The following is a 19,425-nucleotide window of genomic DNA, read 5'->3' on the forward strand; positions in this document are numbered from 1 at the left end:
TTTTTTTAATTTGTAGCAGCAGTAATTAGTGTTAATTGCTATCCAATATATAGTCTCTAAAGAGAACGAATTTTTGTTTTTGCCAATTTGTCCACTTTATAAACTGAATTGGTGGAATTTCAATAATTGATTGAAATTTTCACATATTGACAAAAAATTACATGAAAATGAATATGTTGTGAAAACTAGGTCTAAATTTTTTAATTTACTTTAAACTCTATTAAAGATATGGGATAATAATTCAATTGATTCTATTTAATTAAATATAATAATATACTATAATGTATTAGGTTGTCAAATATCTCCCTTCCGCCTTTTTGTATTATAAACCAAGCAAAAAAGCGGAAGGGAGATATTTGACAACCTAATATTATAATATAAATAATATAAAAATATATTTAATGCTTTTGTCAATATTCTTATGTAATTTTAATTTAACATAATACTAATATTCTATGGAAATTCTTTCGATTCAATTATACTATGTTTCGGTAATGAGATATTGTTTCATTAATTACAATAGATATACATTAGAAAGTAATAAATTTTATTATGACTTATTTTATTAGTATATGATTTATTTTTCTAATTTGCTTTATTTTATCATTTATTTTACTAATTTGTCCATTGTGATCCAATTACTTATGATAGTAGCTTGATTTCAACTTTATAAAACAATTACTTTGCTGGGTACAAACTTAACGTAGACCTTCTTTGATTTGATTTGATAGAGTAAATAATGACCAAGAAATCTTGTTCAACAAACTTGTCGAAATTTCATTATTTTGGCTTTTTGCTAATGTGTTAGTTCATCAATTAATTATGGGATCTAAAGGTCAATATATGTTGTCCTTTAGATGCACAAAGAATTGATGTTTTTAAAATCCTACTAAATTAAATGAACATCATTAATATTTTCAATGCATTTAACATCTCACAAGTCGCTATTATTTGGTTTTATAAGAACCTATATATTGCAAAAAGATTCTTGTTTCCTCATACCATAGTTAATTTATTCCCGGCTTGAATGTAAATTCTACATTTTATACATTAAAAATATCTCTATCGTCACAAATACGTAATCGTACCCCTGTTCATAAAATTATATTCGTTCATTTTTATGTGATTTAATTATATCAAATCAACCTTAATCGTGGTTTATTTATATACCCCATTCAAAACGAAGGAATTCGTCCAAAATGCCGTTGCTATCACGCCTCTGATAACCGCGGCGCGATTTACATCGTAATGTCTGTGACCTAGAAATGTCCGTCGGTGGCGGCCAGGCGGCCACCCTCAACTTGCGGCAAATCGACGCCAATGACCAACTCTGACCTCATGTGTGGTCATTATGATTAATTATTAACGAAATGTATTCGCTTTTTAGGGCCAATCGATACATCGATTCGTTAATGGACGTTTGGACAATGTTTTCTTGAAATAACGATTCGTGGATGTTCAAATATATTCTTGTAAGTGAATGTTGTTTCGGATTCTTTGAAAAAATATTATAATAAGATAACCCAAATAGAAACTAGTGGGGCGTATGGCATCGTGCCCTAAGGCAAATTGCTGGTACTTGCCGTACCAAAAATATATATTTTTAAAAAGATTAACATTTTTGAAAAAAAAATACTCTGAAAAAATTAGATTTTTGAGAAACTATAAATTTTTGACAAAAAATTGCTTTTTTTTGAAAAAAAAAAGAATTTTTGAAGAAAAATTTATTTTGAAATATTTTAGAAATTCAGAACATTTTTTCAAAGCAAACGTACTGCTTTAACTGCATAGACACAAAATATAGAAGCGCGTGAGCGCCGCGTCGCCGTCTAACGGATAAACATTGGTACGGAACCTATAGGAATGTAAACAAAATTTATACTTATTGTTGAAATCGCTATAAAATATCTGATAATTTGATGTGCATATGTCTAATGATCATTTTTGACCGCCAAATGGCATTTTTTTTTCCTTTTTTTACTGGATCTCCGAAACCGCTAGACACGCCTTCATGAAAATTTGATCAGTTGTTCATCTTGTTAATACAAGTGAAATTTTTTGTGAATCATTCAAATCAGACGCTCCGTTCTCTTAAAAACTCAGTTACCGTTGTTGGCAATTTTTGTCCCATATCTTTGAATCAGCTAGACCTGCCTTCGCCAAAAACTAATTAACACGTCTCCTTATCAATACGAATCGAATGTTTTTTTAATTATTCAAATCGCTTCATTCGTGTTACCAAAATCGTCGACGAAAATTTGTATCCGAACACGCACACACACACACACACATACATACACATACACACACATACACAAACACACACACACACATACATCAATTTTTTCTAAGGTATGCGATTTTTTTGCGATTACTATAACTTGCCCTACGGGAAGTTAAAAAGTCTTTTAATTTAATTTAGTGTGTATTTTTTCTTCGGTTTGACAACTTTATGATAAATTTATTCAACTTGCCACAAGTGGCATTTTGCCCTAAGGCAAACTTTTCGGTATTTGTAAATAATTGATTCAATTGATAAGAATTGACATGCAAAATTATCACTAATCAACTGATCAACGCAATTATTTATCTAGTTTTATCAAATAGTTTTTAACGTTTTGAAATTGTTGCGGCATTTTTGGCAGATCGCTGAAAATATTTGACTCACATACGCATGTTTTTTACAATTTTGATCCTAAAAAGTTTTTGGATTTGAGTAGTTGAGAAAATATATTATTATCAAATCGTATTTTCTGGCGAAAACAATCTCTTCAAGAAGCTAGTTACATACTAATCGCATCAAAATGACTAGTGGTGTATAGCATCGTGCCTTAAGGCAAATTGCTGGAACTTTCCACTTGAAAATGTTTTCAAATAGATTATTATGAATACTGTAACTTATATATATTTGTAGAAAAGTGAATAAACAAAACTTATTTAATCGGATTCGAAATGAAGGACATTGTCAATTATTTATAAGCATTATATAAACTGAATTGCAAAGTTTAAATTATTTATATGAAGTATATAAGTGAGTCTTAGAACTTGGAATTAATTTATTTTCTGGAAATTAGAAAAAAATCTTTTTCCAAAAGCAATCGTTTCGTCAACACAAGCAGAAAGTCTTTTGAATCATTCAAATCGGATGCTTAGTTTTCTCAAAAACTGCCATTTTTTGCACATTTACCTCGTTATCTCCGAAATGGCTGAACCTGCCTTTGCCAAAAACTGATCAACACATCTCCCTCTTGATGGGGAGTTCGATTTTTTTTCGAACTATTCAAATCGGGTAATTCGTGCGCCCGAAAACACACACATCGATTTTTTTTTGGTATGCCAAAATGTTCAGATACCCCCAAAACGTGAAGAAAATCAAATTTCGATTTTTGGACGATCAGAATAACTTATCTTACGGGAACTAATACAATAAGCGTTTAAAATGAATATTAGACTCAAAAATACTAAAAGTATCATGCAGATTAGCACTTTCTTTATTATATGAACATCCAATACAAAATTATAGAGTCTACTTGAAGTCTTCAATGACAACTTTAATATGATTTTATCCGTATTTTGAAAATAATTAGTCTTAAATTAGTACAGTTTGCCCCCATCCACTAGGTTTTGACTAGGTTCAGGTTTTATACTCGTCTCAGACAACCTTCTTCAAATCAGAATTTCAGGGCTTCAAATCAGAATTTTAGGTTTTATACTCGTCTCAGACAACCTAATGACGAGCAGCAATGGCATCAAATTTCACTTAAAAATATAGATAGAATATATTTTCATTTCATTATAAAAAAATCACCTTATTCGACATTGTTGCATGAATAAAAAATATTAGTATTACAGATTATGTGACAATAAATTCATTACATAGGGATAGCACAACCTTCAGGATGCCACTTGCAATAAGTCACATAATTTATGAAGTCAGCACAACTTTCTGCTCATGGAACTTTCTGCAAAAATCTAATACCTTTGTCAACATTTTCAACATCAATGGAATGATATACCAAATGAAAATAAGGTTAAAGTCTAACGATATTAGAAGGTTTTGATCAATTCGAAGCCACACTTGAAGTTAATAAAGACATTTAGAACAAAATTGCGCATCTCAATCGTCTTTTATAAGTTAGTCCATGTCTTTTACATTATCGTTCTCAGTGTGATGGCAACATAATATGGCAACACATATGCGATAAACCTACATATCTAACTGTTCATCGGTTTAACGCCGGCCAGTATGATCCGAACGATTTACACTGTGGGTAATTTCGACACAGCCAGAGATAGGTGTACATGCATTATCGTATAATTTCCGTTAATGACTATAATAAATTCAAGTTTCCCTATTGCTTAGCATGGAAATTGCATCCAGTTATATAAGACGCGTCTGACTCTGAAGGCAATCCTTTGTGCGGAGATACTCGTAGAACCAGCCAAAGAACGCACCCCGATACGTTATTACGTCTGTAATTATTGATATAGATTTATTGCTGATGAAAAGCAATAAGATTTTAGAAATAGTACTGAAAATCAATCACGGTGCTTGTTAACTGGAGTATATTGATATTGAAGATGCTTTTTATAACCAAGCAATAATAAATGTAAATAAATTTTTTATAAGCTTTATCATAACCTCATAAGGCTGTGATTTTTAATAATAAGCGATTAAATTTTCTTCTAATAATTGGCTTTACACATAAAAATATTTTGCACTATTATTATAAAATTATATATAGAGTAGATCGGGGCTTGAAGGTTCGTAGGTAAAAAGGTCTACCACCAATATCTTAAAAACAAGTAAAGTAAGAAAATTTTAAATAACAAAATTTGATCATTACCTGGAATTTTACGACGTCGCTGTTAAGATATAAATGACAATGTTTCAAAATCCATAAGTATTTTCTTTTCTTGTTTGTTTCTCTTGGTTGTGAGTACTGTTCTTTAGTTTACGAGACCCTAATATAATTTTTAAATATATTATTTAATTGTTTTATAAAATGCATTGTTATTAACTTCCCGTAGGGTAAGTTATCGTAATCGTCCAAAAATCGAAATTGAAAATTTTTACATTTCTCGACGTTTTGAAGGTTTCTGAACATTGTGGCATACCTCAGAAAAAATGGATCTGTGTGTGTGTATGTGTGTATGTATATATGGATACAATTTTTCGGTCACGTTTTCGGGCGCACGGATCAACCGATTTGAATGGTTCAAAAACCATTCCATTCCCATTGATAGGGAGATGTGCTGATTAGTTTTTGGCAAAGGCAGGTCCAGTAGTTACGGAGATAAAGAGAAAAGAGTGCAGAAAATAGAAATCGAGTTTTTGAGAGAACGGAGTATCTGATTTGAATGACCTAAAAAACATTCATTTAGTAATGATTGGGAGAAGTGGTTATTAGTTGTTAAAAAAATGTTCAAAAAATGGCAGTTTTTGAGAGAACTAAGCGTTTTAACAGAATAATTAAATTTGGGAAAAAAAATTTGTTTCAAAAAATTTTTTTTTGTATATCGAAAATAAATCAGATTTTATTTTTTAATTCTGACTAAAGTTCTAATATACTATGGGAGTAGTAATGTATATGAAAGTATAAACTCCACTTGTATAAAAATATATAAATTTTATTGATTATACAAATATTACTATATCAAAATGACAAGTCCAATTGTTTTTCTCTCCCATGACTAGCCTGCTTGATCCCCACAATACTTTAAACAAATAATTTCAACTTTGCAATTCAGTTTATATAATTTTTATAAATATTAGACAATGTTACAATATTTATATTAATCTATTTGAAAACATTCACTATTCCTCAAATATTTTGTTACAGTGCGGGAAGTTCCAGCAATTTGCCTTAAGGTACGATGCCACACACCCCCACTTTTTTCAAATTAAATTCAACAGTGTTTTTATATAACATCTATAAAAGCTTGCATTTGGGTGGGGTTAAAAGGTCCAATTAAACCTTTACTCTGGTGCAGATGTAAACAATAAAAAATTGTAAATAATAAAGAAAATTAAATTAGAGAAAGCAATTTTACAAAAGATGATTTAAATAAATAGTTATTTCAACTATGTTGATGAATATTTATGTTCAAATACCAGATCATGGTTATATACAGTGTTATCTCTGTTAGATATGTACCCATGATATTTACTTTTTGCATTGGTTGAATAATGTAGCTATCATCTCCTAAAATTCTTTTAAAATTGAAAATAAGACAATGGATCGGTTTGTCCTGTAGCTGTCCCATTTTACCCCGACTATGAGGTAAAAAGGGATAGATGACAAATTTGAGAAAAATGGCTGAATAGCACATTTAAGGGACTTACATTTCAGCCAATATTTAGCCATAATGTTCATTTTTTGTTTTTTTAAAACTTATTACTTATCATTTCAATAGTACGAAAATAAATAGTACGAAAGTTCTGGTGTTAAAGAATAAAAGCTAAGATGGCCAATGATTACTAAAGATTTTTTTGATTAATGCATATAGAGTCTGAAATATTTTTAGAATATAACATATACTATTTAGAATTAATTATAATTAATTCTATTTTTAGATGAATTGAATTGCTTAAGAAATTTTCTAAAAAGCAAGATTAAATATTTCATTTTAATTTTTTTATTAATATTAATATATGTTATTGGTACTTGCATCATACTGTAATATATGACAAATTCTCAATTTGTCAAAATACGTAAAATTTAAATATACGCCACAGAAAAAATTAACTTAATCAAATTAAAATTGAAATCGAAACCGTATAATTTTGAATATATTTTTTGCACTTTCTATCAATCTATCATAACATAATATTATAGTCTGTATAAATCTATATTCAATGAATGTCTGTTTCGAAATATCCTGGTATATATTATTAACATTGGCATTGTGAAAATGCAAATAACAAAGTTTAAAGTAATTATATAGATTGGAATTCGACAGACAAACAGATTTAAAATGTCATCGATATTTCGCGCCAATGATTAATGTGTTAGCATATATAATTAGTTTAGACCAATTTATGATAACTAATGAATATAAATGAGATCCCAATCAAATTGATATTGGTAGGACTAATTTAGATCTGTAATTTGATACTTTAATGACAAAAAATATGTCGATATATTTTTTGTCTATATTTATGTGTGTTTTCCATTTCGTTATTTAATGGATTTTATATGTTAATATTTATTATATTGAAGGACATTTATTTGTTTTTGAGCTCTCACATTTTCAGCCTCAATACAATTATGTGGTATTTTAAACATTTACACAATGTTTTTTTATATACATTTTAATTTTTGTTATTAATGGTTTTGGTAGCTTGTAAAAAAAGGATTAAAGAGTCAAGAAATATTGGCAATTTTTTTTATATTCGGTATAATACACAATTTACACATCTCAGTAGGTTATTATTCATTTGATTTTATAAAAAGAAAGACATTTCTAACGCTACTAAAATAAATTATGATAGAAACTTAAGGATTATAAGAAATGGCTATAAGCCAAATATCGAATTTTCAAAATGCTTCTTATCTTAATAAATAGCTTCTAAATGCTTTGTGTAATTAACAGACATTTCAAAGTTCTGAATGAGGTTCCAAATTTAAAATCGTACTCAATCTTCATATATTTGTATTATTATCTATCGAACATGTAGTTGTACTATATGTTTTATTTATATTATATAGTTTAATAAATAATTAACAAATAATTTATGAAGTTTGAGCTTTACTAGACATCTAGTTTTAATTTTTAAAAGCACTTATACTTTAGTTGCAAATGAAATGCTAGTTCTCTTCAACTGTTAAAAGAATAATCATTTTTTTATTTTGTGATAACTTTTGTCGATATCCTACTATTAACAGAAAATAGAACAAATGTGTGAAAATCATATTATTTTTTTGTCTTTTTTTAAGTTATTAAGCTATTTAGTAACTGAGCTAAAAGCTATTTAGTAACTGAGATATATATTTTATTTATTCTGGAACGCAATTAGAAGGCATTAGTTGCTTTTTCAATTGTGATATTGCTTTGATTATCCAGGGTATGATCCAGGATTTGATTTATTGATTATCCAGGGAAAAGGTCAGAGTTTATATCACTAAGTCTTGAAGAAGCCTATAGGTTTAGAATGAAATGATTGGGATTACCACTTTGCTGTTATATTCAACTTTTTTGTTAAATTTATAATTAGAATCTGTCTTACTATTCAATTGTAAGACATTCAGTAATTATTTTTATGAATATTTATTTTTTTGAATCGACGGCAATTCAGTAGATGTCCAATCCTTTGTGACTAATTAACTATAGATACTCAAATTATTTGTTGACATTTTATAATTATGTATGCAGCTATACTGACGAAAGACTTTATATTTGAGATCTATAATCTCAAGTGAAAATTTGACATCAAAGCTGCCTGATGTTGGCTGTGGCTGGGATCGAACCACAGAACGATTTTAATTTTTCTTTGCTTATGCTTTAACCCATCAGGCAATTTGTCTCTGAAATAGACGATTATAGTACTATATTGAAGTAAAACTTCTTTAGGTGCAACTAGGGTTTCAATCCGTACAAATGCAACGGAAGTGCGTTACGGCAGATAAGATAAGAGTCGTGTGCCAATGATTCGTCATTCACTTCGATGATTTAATTTCTATATGGGTCGATTGTGATTAGCCGCCGCGTATGTGAATAAAGATCTGTCGTTGTATGCATACCGGCATCAACGTGGTATGCGTACCGATATCAAAAAAGAAATCGACATAGATAGATAAATAAACATTTCAAAATTACATCGTAGTACAAATCTTGATTTAATGAAAAATGCCTGAATCAGAAGAATATTTTACCCTGTTTCTTAAAAATAATAAAACAAATTAAATATTTGTAATTGTACTAAACGTAAGTTTATTGATTAGAAATTATTTCTATATTATTCGTAGTTTCTATAAATCTTTGAAATCATTAAAATGGAAAATATTTTTTAGGCAAGACAGATATTACAACTGTTCAAAGAAAGAGATTATATCGCCAGCGAAAAAGTAAAAAAAAACACAAGCAGTCAATGAATGTTTGTTAATTTTAATTATATGAAGTTCTTCAAACACAAATATTATATGATGATGAGTGAAATTGTGAAAACAATATTTGTTTAGGCGTTGTTTAACATAATTCACTGTGTGAACAAATAATATAGAAGTTATTAATCAACAATTACTTCATTTCTCTAATAAAGGTTCATTTCTAAATGCTTATGACAATGGCAAACCGATCATGTCATATTTGAAGTATAAAACCATACTTATACGCATTATATAAATGTGTATAATGGTTGACACTAATAAATATTTGCATCAAAAGTGTTACCATATTAGTAATTAACATTATTCAACATTGTTATAAGATGTATTTATTTTTACTTACATGCCATCTCGTACAGTAGCAAATGAATTTTATATAACAGTACCCAAGATCTATTACAATACGTTAAAGGACTTAAATCTAATTATAACCTATATTATCATACCGTACTATACCTAAGACCATCAGTTTCTACTTTTATATATAAATTTATTACCGCTTCATCATTATTTGCTATTAACCTACATACACCCTACGTATCTTTTTACCCCTTACAAACCTTACATTCTACCGTTATATATAACATCCACTCTACATATCTTTTTACCCCTTACAAACCTTACATTCTACCATTTAAACGCTATATTTCACGCTTATCTATTATCTATTGTCTCTACCTTATACTATATTGTCTATCGCCTAGATCGGGAATTGAACCCGGGACCACCGCGTGGCAGTCGAGCGCCTTGACCACTACTCTATTGGGTCCCCCACATATAATTTATTAAGAGACGCACTGTTCTTCCACGGTACCTTTACCTATTAATTAAGTAATGAATACTGAGGTGGAGCGACGACACGCGGAAAAATGCGACCAATCCCAGCGGTACGGTGGTCTAGTGGTTAAGGTCGTTGCCTGTCACGCAAAGGGCTCGGGTTCGATTCTCGGTAGGGTTTGATAAAATTAGCGTTTAAGAAACATTATAGGTGTAAGATAATAAATAATATTGAGCGTATCAAGTATATAGGGTTGTAGGCGTATTAGGCGTACTATATAGCTAGTTAAAAGGCGTACAACATAGAATTTAAGGTTTAGGCATACGTGAATGTGATATAGGTATCTTATAAGAAACATGTTATATGATATTCGTTAGCAGAATTTTGATACGGGTACTGTATAAAATGCATTTTTATCCTTACAATAACTCTTTAAATATTATTTTATTCATGGCAAATAAAAGAAGTACGTGACATTCCTCAACATTTAATTTTTGCAGCCACGATCATTAAGTTTTGCAGTTTATTAAATAATTTAAATTCAAAATAGGTATTGTTGAACTAAAAAAACAAAAATAAATTTTGCTTAAAAATACAATTTATATTTTTTTACCAATATAAAAGTATTTACCAATATACATGTGCAGGGTTCCCAGAAGTCAATCAACATGTTCGCCTTCATGTCTGTTCATCACGTTTTTTTTTTGATAAATTTAAAAAAAACATTATAAAAACCTTGTAAATTTTTAATGCTATTTTAAATATATAATTTATAATTTATTATTATATAAATGTGTATAATGGTCGACACTAATAGATGTGCATCACGAGTGTTACCATATTGCTAATAAACATTATTCAAAATTGTTATATGATGTATTTATTTTTACTTAAATGCCATCTTGTACAGTAGCAAATAAATTTTACTTCAATCGTGTGCGAACCTTACGCGTACTTTTTTGTGTTCTTTATTTCAAATAATTTATGTGACCAAATGTTCAAAAACCCTAAATTGTTTAACCCCACTCGTTATTTCGAAATCTACATAATGTAAGCGGAGCATATGTATATTCTCATATAAGTATCACGAAGTTATTATAAAAACTTTCGATTTCTTATCAAAATTATCGCTTTCTTTTTCATAACGTTTCGCAATAAGCATTTAAATAAAATACCAGGGCACATTTTCTGTTCGAGCAGCAGCATACGGCGCCGGACCAAATCTGGTTCAAGTGAAACAGGCATTGTCTTAAGTTCGTAATTGCCTTGAATATCACACGCGTGATTCATCGGACCAGAATTGCGACACCAGCAGATGGTTGTTTGTTCGAAGAATAATGCGTTTAATATCATTTGCAACGAAGGAGAAACCTACGAACTTTCGCATAACTCTCTTCTGATCGATAAGTAATTATTTTAGTTTGTTGCATCAGTATCAAACATTGTTGTTCCACAACGTGAATGAATAATAACAATCAAAAGTGGAAATAGTTGTCTTGCTTACTTTAGAACACATAATAATTTTTCTGGAAATAATTAAATAAAAGTCTGATAAATGGGATTAAATGGTATCACCTGTTTTATATTGATAAGTGTATATTAATTCAGTTGATGAATCAGATTAATCAAGAACCGATGATGATTTTTATTATATAAAATGAGGATTTTCCTCTCCATATTCTGCAGCAGTTTTCTGTTGCTACGGAATTGACCAGGAAGTTTGGATGGTTGTATCTCTATGTTGACTAGCAAGTTCTATTAGACAAGTTAGTTTTATTTTGTTAGTTTATATTATATTTTCATTTTGAGAAAATGTTTCTGAATATTGTTATGTTTATGTTGAAACACCATAAACCTAGTAATTGAACTTCATGTCACCAGTTTGCCTGAATAATGTGATAAATAAAATCAAGCTCTTAACCCTAGAACGGTATCTGCACGTCTCCGAGGCGTATAAGCAGACTTTTGTACTTTTATTAGGTACTTTTGTTATGGAAATACTTAAAAAATAAAAAAGACTATTTGTTACTAAGCCAACTAGATTATTAGGTTATTAGTATCATTAGTTGTTATCACTAAACTAGGTTATTTTCTAAAATAACCTTTGATGATATCACAAAGTATACAATGGCAAAAGACAGATAAAAAATCAATTCAAAAGTACAATACCATTCTAGGGTTAATTGAGCTGTGTTTGATACTAAATATTTTTCATAAATTTCATATATTCAACTTTAAGAGTAAATCTACATAACTGTTAATTTTTTATCAGTAGGACCAAGGACAATTGTAATTGTCTAAAATGCTTAATACTGCACATTATAAAATTGTTAATATTGTGTACAATATAGTGAAATTTTCTCTTCAAGAATCGTCAAAGAATTTTCGAAAAATGTATTGATAAAGCAGAATATTTATTATATTCTTAAATTGTCATTTAAAAGAATTATAAGAAAATGTGTAAAATCGTCATACTGCAAGACAGAAACAATCGTCATATACGAATTCTTTCATTTGAACACGGCGAAATAAATATGTAAACGGACTACTTGGTCTTGATTGTAATAAATATGAAAACATGAATGACTAGATTCTCAAAATTAGTGTTCAATTATAAATCTTATTTTTTTAGCAGTTTTTGTATAAATATTAATATTTTAATGCTTTTTAAATTGAACAGCGATCAGAACTAAAGGGTCCTATGAGCTATTGTGAAGATTCACTAAACTAACGACTTGGATTTTTTGTAGATGGCAACTTAAGGGGCACAACTAGTGTAACCGCCTAAAAACAAGGTGATTTTTGGGAATTTATATTTAAAAAACTACTTCATCAATCATTTCAAAATTTTGGGAATATATTTATACGTGTTTTGAGAAAACATAGTAAAATTCTTGAAAAAAAAAATTAAATATTTTTTAAGATATCGTCGATCTCCAACGGCGCGACAAAAAAAGGCCCTTCACTGCTGCAGTGATTCTGGCCTTCTACGTGGATGAAATTTAAAAAAGAATTTTTTTTGTTAAACTAGATAATATTGTCTGTAAACTGAACTACGATGAAGAAAAAAAATCAAAAATTGACAAAATGACGGCGTTTTTTTAAAAAAAGTCGAATTTTACCGGTCGTTTTTGGACTGCCAAAATTCGATTTTTAAACCGATCGATAAATCGATAGTTCATTTTACAGAGAACTATATATAGAACATGTAAAAAAAAATCGATAGTAATCGGATCATTTGTTTTTGAGTAATCGCTGCAGCAAATTCGGAAAATGCTGTTTCGAGAAAAACGCGTTTAAAGATAAAATGATTGTTATACTATATACTATATATATACTCTTTAAATGGCTGTGATTCAAAAAATATTTAAGATATCGATTTAAAATTTTGGTATGTTATTTTTAAAGGTATAACCTATCGAAATTGAAAATTCGATTGTTTGAAAATTTCACACTAGTTGTGCCCCTTAAACAGTTGTTCAATCCCTTTGTAAACACTTTTTACTATTTTAATTTGTTTAAAACTGATGATGAATTTTAATTGATGCAGCAAAGCGGGCGGTTAAGGGTTATTTTACTTGGAAACATATTGCTATCTATTCCCAGTGAAAATCTATGCTACTACTGCTTGACATCAGGCTGCTCGAGGATGGTTTTCAATCTGGGTCATCATACTCAAATTTCATAATTTAAGCTCCAATCAAATGTTGGTTCGCATTTGTATTTGGTACTTTACAGAAATATAATCATCACTCAGCACTCACTCTGTCAAATTTGAACCAGATGTTAACAAAATACATTTGAATTGATTTTATTACTTCATGAATTATTTTTTATATAGAAATAATTTATTATGAATATGGAATTTCTCGTTTCCCACGTAGCTTCAAAATCGTTTTTTTTGTTTCAAATTTTCAGAAATGTGATGTGCATTGTATTTACCAATTATGTAGTTCTGTTTTTATTACTCTAAGAAACTAGCTGATAACGTAATATACTTTATCGTTAATATTTTTTACTTTCACAACAATGTTCCTTAAATCGATCTTAGTTCTATAATTACATCATCGGCGTTTGGTATCTCAATAAATATCAGAGATGAAGCTAACATGTCGGCCATATGGTTTTTGAGAGAAAGCTCGCGTATCGAATTGTCCTTATATGAAAGATACGTGTAAGTATATATCGTATACGCCTCGAGTTGTGATTTACAACTCTTTTGGCTCTCGTAATTCTCTGATTTATAGTTTTCGATTCAGTTAGCTTATAATATTATCACGACTATAAAGTGTCGTGCGTGTTTGCAAACAATTAGAACAGGATGCTTAGAATCAGAATAACGGATTTATATTCTATATGACCCAGGGCTATGGTTCAGAATGTTAATAATCGTGCGTAATCATAACTTATGTAAGACATTGCGTATTTAAATTGCGTTTAATTTTATTACAATTGTGAAAAATTGAATTATTTCAGGTCACGTTATGAAAATAAAAAAATTGATATATCATAGTTTTATAATATAACGCATATTAACTTTATTACACACTTACTTTTGTGTTGTGTAATTTAGTTGGATCAACTATTTTCAGTTCTGGTATGTAAATTTAATAAAAAACAATCATATACTAGTATTTTAATTTAAAAAATTCACCTGCGAGATATGAACAAACATCTGCTTACAGGTTGTAAGTTACAACCTTATAATGTGCATCATACTTCTATAATATTGTGTTTTAGAATTTTATTTGTAATTTCTAATCACATTTCATTAACAACGAGATTAAATGATATATTATTATATTTTCTATGATAATATAATTACTCTAAATAAAGTATACAGCAATGTCCCAGATCTTGACGACAATCAAATGTTTTTGAAAATTATGAGCTTTTAAGTGCAACCTCGAGCTTTGGTAAAAATATGACCATTTTTCGTTTATTTTTCGTTTATTACGGTTAACTTTTATCATTTGTTTTTCATTTAAACTTTGTAACCATAACCGTGAATAACTTTTCAAGGACTACAATCAAACACAATAATACAATTGCCCCAAGTATTGAGAATTACGACTCTTTTTCAACTATTAACTTGAAATTTTTAAATCGGTCGACTTTAACAGGCTCTTCTTTAAAAAAAATGTACTAAAGTGTGTTGGAAAGTTTCATCAAAAGTCGGCGTAATTTATCAGAATTGTAATATGGTAAAATACAATAAAAATAAAATATTGATAAATTTAATATTGAAACATTTCGAGTAAAAAAATTAAACCTAAAAGTGACATGAAGTGATGATTTTTGCTAGTACATTTTACACACATTCATTTCAGTTATATTACAAACTAAGTTTTTTGCATTTATTTAGTATATAACTTACTTTGTACTTCATTATTTTTATTTTGCTTTATGTGAAATTAGAATTTAATATATCAATATATCAATATCGATAAGGCTTACTACTGAATAAATAGTAATCAAGTCATTATTTTTAGTTTAATTCTTTAAATTTTAATTTAACTCACTCAATTTTAGATTAATTATTATGATTACTTTATATTTGATCTAAATGGATAAAGTATTTCCAAAAAAATTAAAATTAAATAAAAAAAATATATAATTGAAACAAATTTTAATGAAACACATCAAAATTGTGCATATAATTTATGTATATTCATCTTTTTGATAGTTTTATTACTATATTTGTTTATACTAAATATTTTTAAATGATGGCTAACAATAATTAATTTTGTGTTAATATATATTATATACAAACTTCTTCAGTCATGGGTAAACTTGGGTCAGAACTTCAATTCGATAATTTACATATATCCTCGTAATTACTGTTTTTTTTTGAATGCATATTGTAATTTAATAAAGGAAATATTACAATGATTTTATTATAAAACATTCAAAATCCGCATAAACGTGATTTTTTAAGTACAAATTTTAATTTGAAACTGTTGGGTTTATTGTTCTCAAAAAATACATAATGAATGAATTATATATGCAAAACAAATATTAAAATACCAATATCATCGTCAGTTAAAAATTATAGTATTTTTCATATTTGTTTTATCACTCAAATATAATAATTCTTTTTTCCATAATTTTTATCTACATAATTAAATTTATCTCTATTCATAATAGTTTTGTAGTATGTAGTGTTTTTCACATCAAAAAAATAATTGTTTCTTTCCTCAACACTTTACTTCAAAATTAACCTAAGGGCAACATTTTCAATATTTAAGGTTTTGAATAAATTAGCTTCGGTTGATTGTTTTCTTTTGATTTATAAGATCATTGAATATTTCATTAGTTCATTACGTTCTCAATTCAAATATTTTCTTATTTGCAGGTAATGGTGAAAAACAGTATGGCCTAAATGTGCTGCGAATCTAAATATTCATAACGTGAGTAATATTGAAAGTAGTGTATTTCTGTAAACTTTTTAACGTGGTGCAATATCTATAAAATCGTTGCAAATCTATTTCATTATACTATCGTACATATTGTTAATAGAAAAATTGCTTTTACGGCAATCTGCTCTTTCGGTATCCAAATTGCTCTAAATATTTTGCATAGCTTTATCTGCTACGCAACATATATATCTGTCGACACTTTGTACTGAATTCCATGTACGCATAAAAGTAGTTAATGTCCGCCACAAAGTTATTAGGTTTCATTATTGATTATCTAATACTAATATACAATGGTTTGCTGACAACAATTGCATTGTTGCATTATTCTTAGGCTCCTATTAGACTTAGCCTATGAAGAAAGGAAATTAGTACTAATCATGATTTAGATTGTGAGAATATATCTGAATGGCAATGCAAATGCCAACAGAAGCTGAGGAGACTTAAAGTGATCATTCATAAAGTCTAATTCTGTTCAAGATTTATGTTCCTTTACTATTTACATGTTAAGTAACTTTCAAGCGAAAGTTTTAATGAATTCTTAATGTTATTTGCTTAAGCAAATTAAGCATAAGTATTTTATTTTTTGGCATATAATTTAAAATAATAAAATATTGAAAAAAAATTGTCTATTGCAAATTTGGCTGCTAGCAATAACATACAAAAAATTTTGAGCCACGCTTTTGAAATTATGATTTTGTCAATTTTAATTATGAAAGCCAAATTTTTAAGTTTTTTCTACATATCAATAATGTCCATATCCAAGATTTTTCCAATTGCTTAACATATCCCCAAAAAGTTTATCGTTAATAATGCGTCAAAAAATAGAAATAGGCTAGGTCGGGGCACAAAGGCACAATCAAATTGGATTAGATTTTGAGCAATTATATGATGAAAACCAAACCAATTGTATCATAACAAATAACACATATCAAACAAACAACTATCTTACTATGTTCAGCAAAATTCCCAACTAATTCATCATAGTAGTAATGTGTTTTTTGCTGTTTTGCAAAAATGTGTAACCTTGTCTTTTTCACCCCAAAGTCTGGGTAAAATGAGGCTGCCAAGTACTACTGTATAATCAGGTATAATAGCTACAATATTCAACCAATGCAAAATATAAATTTCATGGGTGAATTTTTTACTGACAGCAAACGTTGTGAGATAACACTGTAAATAACCTTGATCTGGTATTTCGCCGTAACTATTCATAGAAACTAACTAGGAAAAAAATAATTTTTCTGAATGAATTTTCAAGCATTGACATCTCCCGGCAGCATTGTGGTAATAACTAAAGGGTAGCTGGTTATACGTCTGTTTCTCTCTACTTTCAAATATTGTTGCAAAAAAAAAAATTCTAACTTTACTGGTTTTCGAGATATCGGTGATGGACCTTTTCACCCGCTTTATAAAAATACTCACAATTTTGAAGTACAAAATTTAAAAACTTATTATGAAAATGATTATGAAAATTTATGTGGCAATAAAGCACACCGATGTTGCGATGATTTTCTACATACTGATAAAAATTGTCATGGTTCTGGTCACAAATAATTATATTGATAACATTACTCTGTTAAAATGTATCGATTAATTTATTAACTTTTGTAATCACTTCAAGTTTTTTTTCGAGCAGAAATTATAAACCACTCACTGAAATCTCTCTTAAGTTAGACTATCGAAATCGTTTTTTACGTTGTTTTTTATTTTATTTTAACCAAGATCAGAAGTACTTTTTTCTGTCAGCTTAACCTCGGGCTACTCAACGGTTAACCACACCCGTTTTACCATTTGTGGAATAAATGCCCACGAACGCCATTTTTACTTGTGATCTATAAAATCTAGTACCATACTGCTTGATATGGCCAACTTGATATGGCCGAGGTAGGAATCAAACCCGAAACTGGTTGGTGTTAGTCCACATTCTTAACCAGATCAAGCTATAGCAATAATGAGAAATTTATTCGAAATAATGCAATATCAACTTCTAGCCTCTTTGTTTTAATCCTTATAAGTTTCGTTCTATTCAATGGATATATACTAATTTCCTTCTGCCGACAACAGCAATGCAGACCAATTTATTTGGATAAGTACTAATCTGTTTCTGTTCGTGTTCTGTGAGCAAATAATGCATTAGAGTTAACGATGCAAAAATTGACGTAAACATCGAAAGTACACTTTGAAAATCATACACATTTATTTATTGAGGTGCACGATCCGCCCGCTCGTGGTGAACATAATGGCATAGGGCAGAGGCGAACTATAAATGAATTATGAGATATTCTATACATAAATTTTATTATGATTTGGGAATATTTTTCTTTATATATAGTCTTTTAGTAACAATCCGCAAAACCAGAACACATAATTAATTAAATAATTTTGTAAAACTATAGATGACTACTAACTTTTGCTACTTTTACAGTATTCGGTAAAATGTTAATATTTTATGTATATAATTATGCTACATGAATTAATGTGCTAAAATGAGATCAGAAGAGTCGAATAACATCAAAACCGTTAAAATTATTTACTATATTTTATTATTCAAAACTCTTAACCTGTCTACTGTATCAGATTAAAACTTTTTTTTTGCTTTAACTGATTTTTAATGAATAGCAATCAGAACGTAAGCTGTTGGGCTAAGTGACTCAAATCATTCCTATATGATAAATTTTATCATTACAATTTCTGTAATAAGGCTAATATTTTATTATGCAGAAATAGCTATTTTCACTTGGAACCATATTGCTATTTATATTTCCAAGTGATCGAATCCGAGACCTCTCATTCAAGTTCAGTCGCTTTAGCCACTTACCTGCGAGTGAACCCAACTGTAAGTCTAAAAGATTCAGTAATACTTTTTCCTTTTTTCGTACAGATTTGACTTCTCCTTTATTCATTAATCGTGGCATTATGTAAACTAGTGTTTAATTTATATTATTTTAGGATGAAAATTTGAATTGCATACTCCATTTTAATGTTTTCTTCAGAATTCTATAAATCTCAGTGATTTGAGTATGGTAGTAGTAGTACTGTAGTATAGTAGTAATCACTAAAATACCTTTATGGAATACTTTCTATTATCTATTACTACATTTATTCATTTTACTTTTAATAT

The 19,425-nt window shown here is 28.8% G+C and overlaps 1 protein-coding gene across 1 annotated transcript in view; it reads right to left on the reverse strand.

The window, feature by feature from the left end:
- The window catches only part of LOC113385831 (cadherin-86C-like), a 93,543-nt gene extending 74,324 nt beyond the window's left edge, over window positions 1–19,219 (reverse strand). The window contains 2 exon segments of the mRNA XM_026623661.1: window positions 17,328–17,398; window positions 19,123–19,219. Of these exon segments, the coding sequence (XP_026479446.1) occupies window positions 17,328–17,398; window positions 19,123–19,219 (168 nt within the window).
- Between the last annotated feature and the right edge of the window lie 206 nt (window positions 19,220–19,425).

Source organism: Ctenocephalides felis, unplaced genomic scaffold (genome assembly GCF_003426905.1).
Source record: "Ctenocephalides felis isolate EL2017-DRISC unplaced genomic scaffold, ASM342690v1 CF-g0.4_SCAFFOLD_03571, whole genome shotgun sequence".
NCBI lineage: Eukaryota > Metazoa > Arthropoda > Insecta > Siphonaptera > Pulicidae > Ctenocephalides > Ctenocephalides felis.